General features: G+C 44.2%; 1 protein-coding gene across 1 annotated transcript in view; it reads right to left on the bottom strand.

Annotated features, from left to right (window-relative positions):
• Positions 1-8,773: 8,773 nt before the first annotated feature.
• The window catches only part of LOC142741820 (uromodulin-like), a 43,935-nt gene continuing 32,774 nt past the window's right edge, over positions 8,774-19,934 (bottom strand). Inside the window, exons 7-11 of the mRNA XM_075851149.1 lie at positions 19,598-19,846; positions 13,529-13,688; positions 13,334-13,400; positions 12,085-12,117; positions 8,774-8,844 (exon numbers count right to left, since the gene is read on the bottom strand). Of these exons, the coding sequence (XP_075707264.1) occupies positions 8,774-8,844; positions 12,085-12,117; positions 13,334-13,400; positions 13,529-13,688; positions 19,598-19,846 (580 nt within the window). The remainder of the gene's footprint in view (positions 8,845-12,084; positions 12,118-13,333; positions 13,401-13,528; positions 13,689-19,597; positions 19,847-19,934) is intronic.

Raw genomic sequence — 19,934 nt, 5'->3', positions numbered from 1 at the left:
GGCTGTGTGTATGTGGTGTTTTACAGTGTGTGGCATTATTATATTCAGGCGCGCAGTCTTTTGTGCTATTATATTTAGGGGCACAGTATGTGGCACCATGATAACTTTATTTTCATTTATAGGTGTGGAAATGTTGGAAAAGTGAGGCGTCGAAGACATCTGAGTGGCAAATTCTGCAGAAATCAGCCATGGCCGGGAGATGTCGTCATGAGCTCTGGACCGGATGGAGAAGAAAAGAGGAAAAAAACTACTAGAATCTGAGACATCGTCACATGTGAGTCACTAGATTTATAGAGAATCTGTCACCTCTCCTGACATGTTTATTAGAGGAAATCCTCCTGATCTCAATGGTGATGGAAACTTTGCTAAAGATTTCCGTTTGGGGTGGATATTCATTTGTATCTATAGGGGGCTGTGTGTAACGCTCTCTATGGGGGGGATGTGTGATATCTACAGGGGGCTGTGTGTGGCGCTATGTATGGGGGGGGTGTAATATCCACAGGGGCTGTGTGTGGCACTATGTACAGGGGGCTTTTTGTGGCACTATGTACAGGGGGCTGTGTGTGGCACTATGTACAGGGGGCTGTGTGTGGCACTATGTACAGGGGGCTGTGTGTGGCACTATGTACAGGGGGATGTGTGTGGTGCTATCTATCGGGGGGGGTGTAATATCTACAGGGGACTGTGTGTGGCACTATGTACAGGGGGCTGTGTGTGGCGCTATCTATTGGGGAGTTTAATATCTACAGGGGCTGTGTGTGGCGCTATGTACAGGGGGCTGTGTGTGGTGCTATCTATGGGGGGGGTGTAATATCCACAGGGGCTGTGTGTGGCACTATGTACAGGGGCTGTGTGTGACACTATGTACAGGGGCTGTGTGTGGCACTATGTATAGGGGCTGTGTGTGGCACTATGTACAGGGGGCTGTGTGTATGTGGTGTTTTACAGTGTGTGGCATTATTATATTCAGGCGCGCAGTCTTTTGTGCTATTATATTTAGGGGCACAGTATGTGGCACCATGATAACTTTATTTTCATTTATAGGTGTGGAAATGTTGGAAAAGTGAGGCGTCGAAGACATCTGAGTGGCAAATTCTGCAGAAATCAGCCATGGCCGGGAGATGTCGTCATGAGCTCTGGACCGGATGGAGAAGAAAAGAGGAAAAAAACTACTAGAATCTGAGACATCGTCACATGTGAGTCACTAGATTTATAGAGAATCTGTCACCTCTCCTGACATGTTTAATATAGGAAATCCTTGTATTTCACAAAAAGTCTTTCTGCAGTCCAGGACTGATAGACAATTCCCCTTGTCAGGAGGATGTGTCCCTGCACAGTGTGATACTGTCAGTATTTAGGGACACAGCCATGTGACAAGGGGAATCCATAACACCCATTTGTTAATGCTTGCCCAAAAAGGTAGTGTTAAAAATAGTTACAGCGCGGCAGGGCGGCGGTGCTCAAGGGGGGCCCAAGTTTGGGTAACAGCCCAGGGCCCATCGTCTACTTAATCAGCCACTGGCTGTGAAAGTCAAGTCGTGCTTCTGCTACTGTCTACATTGCTTCAGGTACCCGTTCTGAACTATAGACATTGTTTTATACCTTGTTGGCCAGCTGCTACCCCGCTATGCGGTACGGCCCAGTGGGTCCACACGCCGTGACAGTCCCATATTACTAAGCAGCAATCGCGTAGAACCCTTGCTTTGTCTCTGTTTCTAGAAACATTACACACTGGGCTTTCCGTAAGATTCAAGTCAATCGGGATCTTGAACATTGTATGGGCGGTTTTGCCTCCGGGCAACAATGTGGCTGCTATGCCCGATGAAGAGACAGCAAGAGCAATTTTGCTTTGATTGCGTATTTGGGCCAAAGTGACTTTGGTGAGAAATGTTTTTTGTCCCACCAGGTGCATCTAAAAACAGCATTTCTCCCAAAGTACCATCTACGCTTTGACACACGCGATCTAATATCATACGCTGTTCCGATGTCAGACTCAAGACACCGTTCCCCATCTAAAGCTGGTGTGGGCATACCATATTGAGAGACAGGGTTAAGCCCTATAGATGTAACTATGTATTGGATAGCCAGCAAACATCGATTCCTATTACTTTCACGCAACCTGACATTTAGTTCACCGTTATTGTTTAGTTGTGCATTCCTCAAAAAGTCTTCAACTAATTTTTCCTGATATTTTTGCCACCACTGTGCAGCATCCGAAAATCCACAAAAAAACAGCAAAATGGCAAACAAATGACGCAACGATGTGGACTATCGCTGACACATGCTTCGGCCAAAGCACCACCCCAATGATGATCACCATCTAGCAAGTAAAGCACTCGGCAAGCAGCCCGGTAAGTAGGATATTCAATATCGCCAACCTTTCGCATTTCGGCAAAAGAAGTAGGTCCTCGATATGTATGTAGAAGTTAGGGTATGTTCACACGGTTTATTTACGTAATTCGGGCGTTTTTGCCCCTTGACTCTTCCAATGACGTGTTCTTTTAAAATGGCGGGCTCGTCATTCACAGATGTCCCACGTGTTCTACGATGGAAAACACCTTGCTGCTTATTATAAGTATTATATAACGAAACTTCGTTATATAACAGTGTTTTTGCGAAATCATCTGTTTCACAAAAGTATGAAAGTATGCATCAAAGTGGTTTGCCTTGGGTTTTCTAACCGCTCTGCCACATTTTCAGTGTTGAAGTAAACCCGTTCCCCGCCTTCAAGGTGAACATCAAGATGCATCTATCATGATCTGTGGGTATGTGGACCCACTGGGCCATACCGCCGTAGCGGTATAGAAGCTGGCCAATACAGAGTACCAAGTAAAGTCTATAGTTCATGCAAGGGTACCTGTTATGGTTCTGTTATGGTTCAGACAGTAGCGATGACTAGGCTCAGATGGGACCTTGGCAGCAGACACCAGGCGTGGTGTAACACAGCAGACAGATCGATGGTACAACACGACTCCAACTGGAAGACACTAAGGGACCATTTGCAAAGACTAACACGGGTAAGACAAACAACGCTCAGGCAATGAAGGAAGGGGCAGGACCCTTCTTATAGTCCAGGGTGATCATAGGAGCAATCAGTCAATCTAAAAGATGTGTGTACTCTTGTCCATAAAGGCCGGGAATGAGCTCGAGTGCGCACCCTAGTGGTCACTGCAGGACAGGATGGCCGCATGTGCTGGCATCTCTGGGGAGGAAGACGTCTGCAGGATGATAGGAGTCTGCGGTCTACGACCACGGACATTACAGCATCAATTGCAGATGTCTCTCATGAATGTTACTCTCCAGAGACCGAGAGGCTGCCATGTGAGCACGCTGTGTACTTAGCCGAGACTGACGCTGGGTAGAAGTTTCTGATGCGTGAGTTCTGGCCTGACGTAGTTGAGCTGCAGTAAGTGTTGCCTCATGATCTTCTTCAGATTCTTGAGGCCTAATTAGTCTAATTATTTTAGCATTTCTGCTATATTGAGAAATATTTGATCTTTTTCTGGAAGGCATTTACTCTCCTCAGACCGAGAGGCCGCTGTCCGAGCCCTTTGAGACAACCAATCAGATTACAGTTTTTTGTGGCAGCTAGGTGCATGAAAGCAGCGAGTGGATTGGTTGCTTTATCTCTCTTCTATATGTAATATCCAATACAGGTTGAATAGTGGAAAAGACAATTTAATACTTAATGGTATTTGGATATGTATGTTAAATTAACCTGTCTTTTTCTTTTGTTATGTTTATGTTATGTTGAAAAATAATAATAAAAATAAAATTAAAAAAAAAAGTAATATCCAATACAGACCAATGTTGGAACTGTTGTCCATAGCAACCAATCAGATTACAGTTTAGATTCTTGTGAGGCAGCTAGGAGAATGAAAGCAGCAACCTGATTGGTTATTTTATCTCCCTTCTATGTGTAAGAACCAAAATAAACAAATGTTGGAACTTTTGTCCATAGCAACCAATCAGATTGTAGTTTACATTCTTGTGAGGCAGCAGGTGAATGATAGCAGCGATCTGATTGGTTGCTATATCTCCTTACTATGTGTAAAAATCAATGTAGACAAATGTTGGAGCTGTTGTCCATAACAACCAATCAAATTACAGTTCTTTTTTTCTGAGGTAGCTCGGACAATGAAAGCAGAAACCTGATTGGTAGTTATATGTGTCTCCCATGCATAAAAAAAACAACATAGACGAAAGTTGGAGTTGTTGTCCTTAGTAACCAATCAGATCACAGCTGTAATTTGTCTGAGGCAGCTTGAAAAATTTGCTGCAATCTGATTGATTGCAACCTCTCCCTTATACAACAATCAGTATAGATGAAATTTGAAGCAGTTGCCCATAGCAACCTACTGGTGTCTATTTTTTCCAAGACAATGCAAAATGAAAGTAAAAATGTGATTGGTTGCCATGGTTTCCATGTGTTTATTGTTGTTGTTGTTGTACTAATGCAATGTAAATTAATTTTTGAAAACATTACATTCGCATATCTTCTGATTGAGTGAACTGATTGTGATGTAATAAAAACTGAATGTTACTTCAAGTTGACCCACACGTTTTTCTAAAAACTCCATCCGAATTGGGTCAGTAGTTTTTACGTGATACGTGCACAAACAAATAGACAAATAGACAAAAATTCCAAAAATGATCTTAATGCATTCTATCACTTATCCTTCATCCCCCCAATTATTTTTTTTCACAAATATTTTCAATGTACAGACACGCAAAGTTTACAGTTTTATTATATATAGAGATAGGCTAAGAGAGAAACAATTGCAATACTTTATTTGACTTTATTTTACTTATTGACTTTAAAGACCTCCATCCAAGATAAATAAAAAAGTTATAGGGCATTATTTTATAGCTATAATAAACCATGTAAAACAAGTATTATAACTCAATTGGTGTGTAATGCTTTTCAGGGGACTATGAAATCCATGCAATTTTTCATGAAAAATAGCATCAGAGTTAGGCTGGATTCACACGAGCACATTACGTCCGTAATGGGCGGAACGTATTTCGGCCGCAAGTCCCGGACCAAACACACTGCAGGGAGCCGGGCTCCTAGCATCATACTTATGTACGATGCTAGGAGTCCCTGCCTCGCCTCAGGACAGCTGCCCCGTACTGAAAACATGATTACAGTACGGGACAGTTGTCCTGCAGCGAGGCAGGGACTCCTAGCGTCGTACATAACTATGATGCTAGGAGCCCGGCACCCTGCAGTGTGTTCGGTCCGGGACTTGCGGCCGAAATACGTTCCATCCATTACGAATCCAGCCTTACTGTTCTACTTTTGAGATATTTATTGTACATTATAGGTGTCCCTAGGGTCAGGGCGCCTGCTGAAGGGAATCTTTACACAGGTTTACACTAAACAGTGCGCTCATCTGTAAATTATGCACTTAGGGCCACGTGTTATTAACTTGGCATCTGTCCACTGATTTTACCTATATGCTGTTTTACGCTTTATGTTTGTGAGTATAATAAATCAGTTTTTTTTTAAACTGCTAAACCGTGACGTTATTACACCATTGAGCGCTGTATCCCTATTTTCCCCTTTAGTGATTGAGACGGATACACAACTTAAGCATAATTTACAGATTCATTTAAACAACTACGGAGATCTTTACTGCAATATGTTCATATATTTGGACTACTTGCACCTTCAAGTCTATATACTCCGATGTGGAACTGTGACATCTCAACAAAATTTGGAGCTGCGTATTTTAGATTTTAGTTTTTGAATATATTATGGACATTTAGATGTTAATTAGGAGGAATACACCTTGTTGGGGAAAATGAAAAAGCAGCAGAGGTTGCCGTAGATGACTTAAAGGGGTTGTCCACTACCGGACAACTGATGACCTATCCACCAGATAGGTCATCAGTACATGATCTGTGGGGGTCCGACACCCGGACCCCGCACCGATCAGCTGCTCCGGTTGCCGCCGTGCACCGGACGTACATGCTGTAAGCAGTTGGCTCTGGCCACAGAATAGCAGCCGAGCTGCAGCACGACCACTATGCTATGTATGCTTCCGGCTCCGTACTTAGCAAAATGTGCTATAACATCCCGTGCAGGAGAGGTTTATCGGTGCAGGGTCTGGGTGTCGGACTTGCACGATGATATACTGATGACCTATTTGGTGGATAGGTCATCAGTTGTCCGGTAGTGGACAAACCCTTTAAGGTATGGCCTATTTGGTATCGTTGCAACCATAACTGAACGCTAAAAATATAATGTTATTTATTCCACGCGGTGAATGGCGTAAAAAAAAAAAGTAAAAAATACTGCCATAATTGATGTTTTTTTGGTCACTTTGTCTTCCAAAAATTAAAATAAAAAGTGATCAAAAAGTCGCATGTATCCAAAAATGGTACCTATAAAAACTATAACTCGTCTCGCAAAAAAACAGCCCTCATACAGGTCTCTCGATGAAAACATTTAAAAGTTATGGCTCTCACAACATGGCGACAGAAAAAATACATTATTTTTACAAAAGTCATTTTTTTGTGCAAAAAGTTGTAGAACATAAAAAAGTGCTATAAATTAGGTATCGCCGGAATCGTACTGACCCGCAGAATAAAGTTAACATCTAATTTATCTAATTTATAACGCATGGTGAGCGCTGTATAAAAACACCTAAAAAAATATGCCAGAATTGCTGTTTTTTTTTGTCACCTTGCCTCCCAAAAAAAAGGATAAAAAGTGATCAAAAAGTCGCATGTACCCCAAAATGGTACCAATAATAACAACAGCTCGTCATACCGCTACGTCTATGAAAAAATAAACTTATTTAAGGCTCCAATAAGTCAGGAAATAAAAATATCCAGTTGTGCCGGCCCAAGGGGTACATTTCTACTGTTTCAAGAGGCGAATTATCAAGGCCCTAAAATTAGGGAACCAGGAAGGGAAGGGACATAGCACATCTGCTGGAAGCGAGGGCGCCCGCATTTTAACACTTTCCGAAAAAAATTCCCCAAGCTGCAAATGTGCAGAGTGTGGACCAAAAGGGGGATAAGTAGGGACATTTATCAGTGCGACACTGGTCTGTGCAGAAAGGATTGCTTCACAGCGTAACACACTTATATGGATTATTTTATTGTTTTTTTTTACCCCATTATTATACCACCTGACTTTGCCCCTGATGTACTCTGCCCGGCTTACATGTACCCCCACATTATAAACTGAAATACCAGTAAGACTCCAAACAAAACTACTACCAAGCAAAATCCACGCTCCAAAAGCCAAATGGCGCTCCCTCCCTTCTGAACCCTACAGTGTGACCAAACAGCTGTTTACTTCCACATATATGCCATTGCCATTACCCGGGAGAACCCTTTTAACAATTTTTAGGGTGTGTGTCTCCAGTGGCACGAGCTGGGCACGACATATTTGCCACTGAATTGGCATATCTAGGGAAAAAAATAAAATTTTTACTTTGCACCATCCGCAGCGCAAACATTTATGGAAAAGGCCTGTGGGGTGAAAATGCTCACTACACCACTTAATAAATGCCTTGAGGGGTGCAGTTTCCAAAATGGGGTCACTTGTCAGGAGTTTCTTTTATTATTTCACATCAGAGCCTCTGCAATTGTGAACCAATACTGTGTAAGTCACCAAATTAGGCCTCAATTTTACATGGTACTCTTTCACTCCTGAGCCCTGTCGAATGTCCAGGCAAAAGATTAGTGCCCCATGTAGGGTGTTTCTAAAACCGGGAAACACAGCATAATAATTAGAGAGCGGTCTTGTTATGGGGGCACAAGCTGGGCACCACATATTGGTATATCTATGGAAAAAAATCCCATTTTCACTCTGCAACATTGAGTGCATACCAATTTCTGCCAAACACCTGTGGGGTTAACATGCTCACTACACCCCTACACTACACGGGTGTCGGACTTGCACGATGATATACTGATGACCTACCTGGTGGATAGGTCATCAGTTGTCCGGTAGTGGACAAACCCTTTAAGGTATGGCCTATTTTATGGGCGGAATTTAAGGTGCCAGGCAATATGTGCCTACAGGCTACTGAGATATAAATCTGGTACTATAGGCATGTTAATCTACCCCCTTTGCTAACTAAAGCTGAGTGGCAGGTGTGTGTGTTTGTGTGTGTGTGTTTGTGTGTGTGTGTGTGTGTGTGTGTGTGTGTGTGTGTGTGTGTGTGTGTGCGTGGGTGTGTGCGTGCGTGCGTGCGTGTGTGTGTGTGTGTGTGTGTGTTCATAAAAACATAGATACAGAATATAAATAATAAGGAAAAATAATAATTCTGAATTAATAATAACGATTTGTTCCTGAATATAAGGAAAATTGGCTTTTGGCTTTTTTTTTTTTTTTGCCTTCCTTTGGAGCAACATTGCAGGAGAATGGGCTAAACTGGATAGACTCATGTCTTTTTTTCAATCTTACTAACTACAGTATATTACTAATACACTTGAACAAAAATAAAAGTATTGTATACATTTCCAGCATGCAGTATGGTATAAATTCACTTTAGTTTTTACTATGTCTAAGCAATTATAGTAATATAAATTAGATGGATAGGTTTATAATTTATTACAGGACTGTGTGTGAGTATTCAAGTCTTCTGCAACTGATAATACAGCAGCTAAAAATTTTATTGGATTGCAAATAGGAAAAACATGATTCCGTGTATCTTAATTCAGGATATGCTCAGCAGACACTCCGTACTTAGCTGTTTGGCCCAGTAGAAACTCTGATGACATTTTCCATTGAAATAGTAATGTTTCAGCTTCATAGCATTTCTGATATAAGCTGTATCCAAAGGCACAGAAGACTGCCAAACAGCAAAGTAACAGACAAACCTGAAAATAAAGGCTTCTTGTTATTGAAAGTCATTGCTCTCCATCTGTTTTCCCTCAGACTAGACCTGTCAACTATAGTCAATTTGAAGCACACACTAAAAATAATCAGAATATGACAAATATATTCATTGTATCAGAAGTCAGCAGCACAGGAAAACAACTGTATGGGTGCACGCCTCGCAAGATTTGATCCAACAGTCCCTTTAGGTATAAAAAATGGAATTCCAGACTGCACTTCAATGTTTATGGGGGAGTTAGTAACAAAAGCTGGCAATGTATGTCCAGCTTTATGTTTCATTGTATGAAACAGCCACTTTTTCATGCGTATCTTGAGTTTTTAGTTTACACATTACCACAAAAATAATTAGTTATGGACATTTTAATTAAATTGCATCATATCATGAAATTATATAAAAGTTTGGGTCTACGATACAGTTTGAAAGCAGAAAGAAACACTTTCTGGAGTAATATTGTAAATGTTTTAATGCAAATCTATTTATCAGTTGAAAAAGAGGAACATTTAAGGAGTATGGAGGGACAGAGAGATTTGGGTCAAATGTAGGGTCAGCCCTTCCAAAAGAGAGACTTTTGGGAGGTATGCAATCACCCAGAGGGCAACAAACATGAATTGTGGGAAAAGGGAAATAGCTGATATCACAAACCTGAGAGGATGACATCATCTCCCCAAGGTATGTTCTGCTATGAGGCAATGTTCATACGGTACTTAAAGGAACTAGTAAATTATTATATGTCTGCAACAGGGGCGTAACTAGGAAAGACTGGGCCCCATAACAAACTTTTGACTGGGGCCCCCCCTCCCCTGGGTGTCACACAACCCCCCCCTTGTAGATAGTGCCTTTTTTACAGCCCCCCCTGTAGATAACGCCATACAGCCCCCTGTAGCTAACGCCATACAGCCCCCTCTGTAGATAACACCATACAGCTCCCCCCTGTAGATAACACCATACAGCCCCCCCTGTAGACTGTATGGCGTTATCTACAGGGGGGACAGTATGGCGTTATCTACAGAGGGGGACTGTATGGCGTTATCTACAGAGGGGGACTGTATGGCGTTATCTACAGAGGGGGACTGTATGGCGTTATCTACAGAGGGGGACTGTATGGCGTTATCTACAGGGGGGACTGTATGGCGTTATCTACAGAGGGGGACTGTATGGCGTTATCTACAGAGGGGGACTGTATGGCGTTATCTACAGAGGGGGACTGTATGGCGTTATCTACAGAGGGGGACTGTATGGCGTTATCTACAGAGGGGGACTGTATGGCGTTATCTACAGGGGGACTGTGTGGCGTTATCTACAGGGGGGACTGTGTGGCGTTATCTACAGGGGGGACTGTGTGGCGTTATCTACAGGGGGGACTGTGTGGCGTTATCTACAGGGGGACTGTGTGGCATTAACTACAGGGGGGGCTGTGTGGCGTTATCTACAGGGGGGACTGTATGGCGTTCTCTACAGGGGGACTGTATGGCGTTATCTACAGAGGGGGCTGTATGGCGCTAACGCCATACAGGCCGCACTGTAGAGAACGCCATACAGTCCCCCCTGTAGAGAACGCCATACAGCCCCCCCCTGTAGGGAACGCCATACAGCCCCCCCTGTAGGGAAAGCCATACAGCCCCCCTGTAGGGAACGCCATACAGCGCCCCCCTGTAGGGAACGCCATACAGCGCCCCCCCTGCAGGGAACGCCATACAGCGCCCCCCCATGCAGGGAACGCCATACAGCGCCCCCCCCCTGCAGGGAACGCCATACAGTGCCCCCCTGCAGGGAAAGCCATACAGCGCCCCCCCCTGCAGGGAAAGCCATACAGCGCCCCCTGCAGGGAACACCATACAGCGCCCCCCCTGCAGGGAGCGCCATACATTGTCCCCCCCTGCAGGGAACGCCATACAGCGCCCCCCCTGCAGGGAATGCCATACAGCGCCCCCCCTGCAGGGAATGCCATACAGCGACTCCCCCTGCAGGGAACGCCATACAGCGCTCCCCCCTGCAGGGAACGCCATACAGACCCCCCTGCAGGGAACGCCATACAGCCCCCCCCTGTAGGGAACGCCATACAGCCCCCCCTGTAGGGAAAGCCATACAGCCCCCCTGTAGGGAACGCCATACAGCGCCCCCCTGTAGGGAACGCCATACAGCGCCCCCCCTGCAGGGAACGCCATACAGTGCCCCCCCTGCAGGGAACGCCATATAGTGCCCCCCCCTGCAGGGAACGCCATACAGCGCCTCCCCCTGCAGGGAACGCCATACAGTGCCCCCCCTGCAGGGAACGCCATACAGCCCCCCCCCTGCAGGGAACGCCATACAGTGCCCCCCTGCAGGGAAAGCCATACAGCGCCCCCCCTGCAGGGAATGCCATACAGCGCCCCCCCTGCAGGGAATGCCATAAAGTGCCCCCCCCTGCAGGGAACGCCATACAGCGCTCCCCCCTGCAGGGAACGCCATACAGACCCCCCTGCAGGGAACGCCATACAGCACCCCCCCTGCAGGGAACGCCATACAGCCCCCCCCTGCAGGGAACGCCATACAGCCCCCACTGCAGGGAACGCCATAAAGCGCCTCCCCCCCTGTAGGGAACGCCATACAGCCCCCCCCCCAAAAAAAAAAATGCAACCTATAGTGTGTCCTACAAATAACATGCATCTCCTATCCACAGGATAGGGGATACATGTGTGATCGCTGGCATTGATAGGGAGAACGGGGGACTGAAAGTCCCCTGAAGTTCTCCATGACTAACCTCTGACTTTCGGCGTCTGTGTCGGAAGCTCAATAAAAATGAAAGGAGCGCTGGTCACGCATGCGCACAAGCGCGACCGGCGCTCCATTCATTTCTACGGAGCTGCCGACACAGACCCCGGAAGTCCGAGGTTTGTGATGGAGAACTTCAGGGGACTTTCAGTCCCCCGTTCTCCCTATCGCTGCCAACGATCACACATGTATCCCCTATCCTGTGGATAGGGGATACATGTCTTTTGTTTAATGGGAGAGCGGGGAGATACCTCCCTGCTCTGCCGTAGTGTTCAGTGGCGTCCCGCTGTAGCAGCCATAGCGGCTGCTAGCGGAGCCTCCGGCCATGGTGGGGGCCCGTTCCGGCGGGCGACACGGGCCCCCTCATGCCGCGTGCCCCATAGCAGTCGCTACAGCTGCTACGGCGGTAGTTACGCCACTGGTCTGCAATCATATACGATACATGTTGTCAATGAGCAGAATATCTTACCTTTTTGATTGCTCGCAGAATAATCTATGTTTTCTAGAGAAAAAGAAAAACATTCAAGAAAGAGTCTATGAAAATCATAAAAGGTGTCACATATGTTTGTGTGTTTTGCGTCTTTTAGAAATATCTTTGATATTTTAGTATTTTACGTACAACTTTACTTTCTTAAAACAGAAGGTATGTGGCTGCAATAATTTCCTTTCTAAATACCAAATACAAAACAAGGGGCATCATTTTTGGATAGTGTGTGAATAAAAATCATTATTTTTCGCCCATGTAGCTATGTATCTAGAACCACTAATGTAAAGCACATATACAGCTGATGAATAGGTGCCGTTTACATCAACATACAACTGTTTCAGACATGGTTTTGATCACCATCCTAAAATCAAGAACCCCTTGTCTTTGTGATGGAGGTCATCATGTGAATACATTTTGTGTTAAGAAGGCAATAATGTAATGTTAGGAGAGTTTTTATTTTAATACCCATTGTATCTCTTAGTACGGGAAGCATTTAAACAGCTTTTGACATGAAAATACAGAATCAAATCTTAAAACCTATATATCTCTAAGCTTAGCATCTCCCCCTCTATCATATGCTTTCCTCAGATAGAGGAGCATAGGACACCTGACAGAGATGCTTCAACATGAATAATTGCAAAATAAGTTCTCTTTAAAGCCATGAGGACATGCAGCAGATCTTATCCACTGTGGAGTGGCCCTCAAATGCACAGTATGCCCTTAGGCTTCGTTCACATCTGCGTTTGGGGCTCTGTTCATGGGTTTCATCTGAGCTTTCTGTCGGGGGAACCCATGAACGAAAACCAGACTGAAACAAATGGAAACCATAGGTTTCCGTTTGGATCAGCATTGATTTCAATGGTGACGGATCCATTGCAAATGGTTTCCATTTGTCACCGTTGTGTAAGGGTTCCTTTGTTTTGCCGGAATCAATACTATAGTCGACTACGCTATTCATTCCGTCAAAACAACGGAACCCTTACACAACGGTGACAAACGGAAACCGTTTGCAACGGATGCATCACCATTGAAATCAATGGTGATGCAAATGGAAACCTATGGTTTCCATTTGTTTCAGTTTGATTTCCGTTCATGGGTTCCCTTGACGGAAAGCTCAGATGGAACCCATGAACGGAGCCCTGATGAACATGTGCACGAAGCCTTAATCTGCACAGATTTTTTTTTCTGCAGCATGTAAATGGGGGTTTGTTAAAAATAATATGTCCATTACCTTGGAATGTAAAAGGACCAAGACCAAATTGCACAGTTTCCAAAGAAGCCTCACGAGATGAAGAACACTGAATGCAAAAAAAATAATAAATAAATAAAAACATTAAAAAAATAATAATACAGCTAGTAAAGAGAGGATAATATGTGACAAGGACGAATATAGAATTTACATAAAGGGCAAATCACGATCACTTACTTTTGAACAGCTGCCAGATGCAATGCTACATAGCCGAGCATTGCAAAATATGTAGACAGTATTATAGCCTTGGAAGGCAAATGATGTAACACTAAATCTGACCTCCTTAGATTTTCCATTTTCAACCACTTCAATATATGGTCCATTATCAATTGCACAACTGCCAGAGAAAATGTAGAAGATATACAAATATGAACAACTTAATTTTAGTATTATGTGTGAGTAAACAATAAGATATGATCCAAACTTGCCAAATAACCATAATGGACTGAGATGGTGTTTTCATTATGACCTTTGGAATATTGCAGAATATATACTCTATAAAGGCATGGTTCCCTTACAAGTTACCGTATTCAGTTATAAGCTTATTGCAGGTAATTCAAATTTCTCGCTGCTGCATAGGAGATCTCTGGGTATAATGCAGACTGCTGTTACTGGTAGTAGACAAAAGCTGTAGTAAAGCTTGTCCGCTTACAGGCGTTAGGCTACATTCAGATGAGCATGGATGAGTTTCGCACGTAAAAAACGCACCGTTTTTCCTACATTTTACATCCGTGTGCATTGCATATTGGCATCAGTGTGCTTTGTGTGTAGCATGCGTTTTTCACGTCTATGCAAGCACTTTTTTTTATTATTTTATTATTATTTATTTCTCTGCTTTTCTATGTAACTGATGCGTGAAACACGGACAGCACACGGATGTCGTCCGTGTGCTGTCCATGGTTTTCACGCACCCATAGACTTCAATGGGCGACTAGGTGTGCAAAAACGCATCAATATAGGACATGCAGTGAGTTTCATGCAACGGACACACGTTGCATGAAAACTCACGCATGTCTGAATAGCCCCATTGAAATGAATGGGTCTGTGTGCCGTCAGTTATATCACACGGGCGTGTATTATGCTTATCTGAATGAGCCCTTAGGGCAGAATATGATAGAAGGAGAGATGGTTGGCTCGTGAAAATATAGTATTTACATGTCAAAATGCTGACAGGACTCCTAGAGTTCTTGATCATGTTGCTTACATGAAAAAGTTTTTTCCTGTGAGCACTTTATCACCTTTTCCAGACATTACTGTAACATGTAGCAAGTGCCTAAATATAAAAGCCTGTAGTTTACAGTATATATGTTCTTGATGGCTACATATATTAAGATACTACAGCTTAGGCCTCGTTCACATCTGTGTTAGAGGCTCCGTTACCTGCCTCTATCGCAGATGTTTGGAGGCGTTCTGCTTCCGATTTTCTTGGCTGTTTTTCGCGCGTTTACGGCCCGAAAAATGGCCGAAAACACTCTGTGTGAACATACCCTAATACTATTCAAATCTAAATCTAAAAAAGACTACAAAGCTTTACAGTGCCTTTAAAGTGAATGTCCACCCATGAATTCCATTCCCTTTTTTATTTGTTTAAAATATACTATGCTGCCTGTCTGTAGCCACCACTACAGGTAGAATAGGAGATTACTGCATACTGTTACATATTAAACCCTTATCGTCGAGCGACGGATATATCTGTCACAAGAAAGTGCTAGTTCCTGCATCACGACAAACTTATCAGCGGCAGGGTAGCGACTGTTATACACAGAGGGGCTCCTGCTGCAACTGCCAGGAAAGAAGATAACTCCGATCCAGGCAGCTTAACCCCTTACATGCCCCTTAGAGCCAATCATTGCCAATGACTTACCATGGCAGCCGGGGACCTAACAAAGTCCAAAAAGGCAAAATATCAAAGCACTGGACAAGATATGGGTGCGCACCTCAAAAGGACTTGATCCAAAGTCCCTTGGAGTAGGCAAAAGGAAAAAAGTAAGGCAGCACCTCCAAAATACAAGTAGGAGCTTTATTCCCCCATTGCGACGTTTCAGTCCAGCAGGACCTTTCTCAAGCATGAGGGACCTAACAAAGGCACCCAGATCTGCCATCGGTAACTGCCTATTAGGCCTGGCAGGAAATAATGCTTTGGAATACTATGTATTCCCAAGCATTATATAAGCAATTAAACGATCGATGCTTGGAATCGCCTAGTGGGACAACAAAGTGTAAAAGCGGATTCAATAAAGTTTAATAGAAATTAAAATGTACCCTCCAAAAATAAGTAAATTAAATCTTATTTTTTATTTTTTTTAAAGGGTTCACCTTAATGAAAAAATGCACATATAAGGTACTGCCACAATCATAACGACTCGTAGAATAAAATAACTTGTTATTTATACTGCAAGGTGCATGCCATAAAGAAACCCCACAAAAACGCAATTTTTCGCAATTCCGACCCAATTTTTTTAAATTAAAATTAGTCAATAAATTATAGTTACCTCAAAATGATACTAATAAAAACTACAACTCATCCCGCAACTCAACCCTGCAAAAAACAATCGCAGAATTTCTGATTTCTTTGCATTTACTTCCGAAAAAAATAAATCAACAAATTAAGGGGTTAAACTGAATTATAAGACAGTATGCAGTAAGATCCCACTAGTAGTGGCAGAAGGTATCCAGCATGTTATCTTTGAAATTTAAGAAGATATATTAAGAATTTATTAGGACAGAATTTTTCACCTTAAAACGACATTATGATAAAAAGTGGAGAGAGATTCACTTTAGGGCATGCCCAGACGTGGCGGATTTCTTCCGAAACTGTCCGCATCTGCGTTGCAGATTCTGTTGCGGATCTGCCCAAAATGGGCATTAAATTGATGCGGACTAGCCATTGCGTATTGAGGTGAAAGTACTTCCCTTCTCTCTATCAGTGCAGGATAGAGAGAAGGGACTGCACTTTCCCTAGTGAAAGTAAAATAATTTCATACTTACTGGCCGTTGTCTTGGTGACGCGTCCCTCTTTTGGCATCCAGCCCGACCTCCCTGGATGACGCGGCAGTCCATGTGACCGCTGCAGCCTGTGATTGGCTGCAGCCGTCACTTAGACTGAAACGTCATCCTGGGAAGCCGGACTGGAGGAAGAAGCATGGAGTTATCGGTAAGTATGAACTTCTATTTTTTTTACAGGTTGATGTATATTGTGATCGGTAGTCACTGTCTAGGGTGCAGAAACAGTTACTGCCGATCGCTTAACTCTTTCAGCACTCTGGACAGTGACTATTTACTGACGTCGCCTAGCAACGCTCCCGTAATTACGGGTGCACACACGTAGTCACCCGTAATTATGGGTGCACACACGTAGTCACCCGTAATTATGGGTGCACACACGTAGTCACCCGTAATTACGGGAGCCCCATTGACTTCCTCAGTCTGGCTGTAGACCTAGAAATACATAGGTCTAGCCAGAATGAAGAAATGTCATGTTAAAAAACCAATACGCTCCGCAGCACACATAACATCTACATAACATCTGCGGACTTCATTGCGGAATTTTGAATCTCCATTGAAGTCAATGGAGAAATTCCGCAATGAGTCCGCAACCAGTCCGCCACACGTCCGCAACAACCATTGTATGCTGCGGACACCAAATTCCGCACCGCAGCCTATGCTCCGCAGCAGAATTGTCCGCAACGTGCAAACGAACCCTACTAAAAAGCTGTGGAAGGCAATGGAGAAACGGGTCCGCTGCGGATTCCAGAGCAATTCCGCCACGTCTGGCCATGCCCTTAAAGTCTGGCTCGGCTCAAAGCATGAATACTCAAGTATGACTGCAGGGGACCTAATATCCCACTCCACCCATATCACATTCAGAGGGATCCAGGACGCTAAGCATAGGACGTTAAATTAGAAGGTTCCTTGAACTGGAAAGCGAGTGGTTATCAGTGGCCACAGTTGATTTTTAAATGCCTGTAGAGTATTGTCCAACATAACAATTGCTGCACGCGGCTGAAACCCCACTCACTTGCGGCAAAATCATGCAGACGTTGGCCTCTGCAAGTACGTTATGTGTTTTTGTTGCGTGTTTGAAATGCTGTAAAAAAAATAAAATTCATCTTAAAAAAACATGCGTTTTTTAAATACCCACAATTTTTACTAAGTGCTTCGCAACTGTAATCTGGTTTTCAATTTACTGATCATAGGCTTACAGCTTTAACATTTTGTAAAACAAGTGGGTATTTAACAAAAAAAAACATGCTTTTTTTTTTTTAAAACACATTTTTTTTGGCAACATAAAATGCACAATGTAAACCACCAGTACTCCAGTTTGATGACCCCTCCAAACATATCTATTATATAACCGAGAAGGACGTGGTGTCTGAAGCTCACATAGAGCTCCGTCCCACAGTATAATACCCCCTCCCTCCCATACACAATATAATGCCCCCCTCCCTCCCATACACAGTATAATGCCCCATATGTATGGACCTAATAGAAAAATAATAACATACATACTGACCTATCCCCGTTCCCCCGCGAGGTGGAGGATCCTTCTCCTCTTCCGGTCTGTGCGATGTGAGTGACTCGGTGCAGACAGGTGCGATGACGTCACTACATTGCGCCTGCCTTCGCCGAGTCGCTCACAGCACACTGAACACAGTGCAGAGGAGGCAAAGGATTCTCCACCCGTCGTGGGAATGGGGATAGGTAAATATGTATGTTATTTTTTTTTTTGAGCTGTAAATATGGGGGCATTATACTGTGTATGGGAGGGAGGGGGGGCATTATACTGTGTATGGGAGGGAGGGGGGGCATTATACTGTGTATGGGAGGGAGGGGGGGCATTATACTGTGTATGGGAGGGAGGGGGGGCATTATATTGTGTATGGGAGGGAGGGGGGGCATTATACTGTGTATGGGAGGGAGGAGGGTCATTATACTGTGTATGGGAGGGAGGGGGGCATTATACTGTGTATGGGAGGGAGGGGGGAATTATACTGCGCACGGGAGGGAGGGGGGCATTATATTGTGTATGGGATGGAGGGGGGCATTGTATTGTGTATGGGAGGGAGGGGGGGCATTATGTTGTGTATGGGAGGGAGGGGGGCATTATATTGTGTATGGGAGGGGGGCATTATACTGTGGGGGCATCTATGGGGAGCATTATGCTGTGTGGGGGCAGCTATGTGGAGCATTATGCTGTGTGGGGGCAGCTATGGGGTGCATTATACTGTGTGGGGGAAGCTATGGGGGCATTATCCTCTGTGAGGGCAGCTATGGGGGGCATTATACTGTGGGGGCAGCTATGGGGGACATTAGACTGTGTGGGGGAAGCTATGGGGGGCATTATACAGTGTGAGGGCGGCTATGGGGGGCATTATACTGTGGGGGCAGCTATGGGGGGCATTATACTGTTTGGGGGAAGCTATGGAGTGCATTATACTGTGGGGCAGTTATGAGGGGCATTATACTGTGGGGGCAGCTATGAGGGGCATTATTCTGTGGGGGCAGCTATGATGGGCATTAAACGGTGGGATGAGCTGATATGGGGGGAATTATACTGTGTGGGGGCAGCTGTGGGGGGGCATTATGCTGTGTGCGGCATAACAGACCACTGCATTCCTTTTGCTAGCAAACCCAGGTAACTGGTTTTCTATACTAGTCTCCATATAAGGGTATTTTCACACAGCAGCGTCCGTAGCGGCTGAAATTACGGCATTTGCCGTATTGGCATGTTGAGGCGCTATTTCGCTGCGTCCATTACGGACGTAAATGGAGCTGTTTTTCCATGAAGTCAATGGAAAACGGCTCCATTTACGTCTGAAGAAGTGACAGGCACTTCTTTGACGCGGGCGTCTTTTTTACGCCCCGCCTTTTGACAGCGGGGCGTAAAAAAATTGACCGTCTGCAGAGAACATCGTAAAACCCATTCTAATGGCCGACGCTTTGGAGCCACTATTACGTCCGTAAATAGTGTGTGTGAACATACCCTAACAGTTTCTAGGACCCTGTAACATGGGGAAGGGAGATGGGAAATTAAGCTTAACTGCAGTCACACCTGTTTTTTTAGGTTATGGCTTCAAGACCATGTTTACACCTTACATTGTGGTGCTTTTGAAATCCGCATCACAAGTGCAGAAATCTGTAGCAAAACAGTATGTTAGTTTTATCTTAACATAATACTGTTGTATGAGTAACATAGTAGTCATGTTCTTAATGATTTCAAATGTTCTGTGAACGGTCATTTCTTACCCGCCTTGAATCAGCGTTATTTTTAATGAACCAGTGCCATCTTTAGTAGGAGTAGCAAAGCATTGCTCTACTCGAAGAACAAAAGCAGGGTCAGGGAACTGTGTGGTCATCCCAAAATAGACAGTTGACCCGATAGGTAAATCTTCCTGTTGCGACTGTTGCATGGGATTAGTGTATGTTGGGTTCACATAGGCAGCAAGTGTAGCGCCAGCATCAACTCCAGTGCCACCAGTATTCAGATTCTCTGTGCTGTTAAAGTCAGTGGATATATTAATGAACAATACATCAAGCTGGACCACTCAATAAGCATACCTCCCAACTTTCAAATATTGCAAAG

This window comes from Rhinoderma darwinii, chromosome 2 (genome assembly GCF_050947455.1).
Source record: "Rhinoderma darwinii isolate aRhiDar2 chromosome 2, aRhiDar2.hap1, whole genome shotgun sequence".
Taxonomy (NCBI): Eukaryota; Metazoa; Chordata; class Amphibia; order Anura; family Rhinodermatidae; genus Rhinoderma; species Rhinoderma darwinii.
The sequence above is the reverse complement of the archived record's forward strand: the minus strand, read 5'-3'. Positions and strand labels throughout refer to the sequence as shown.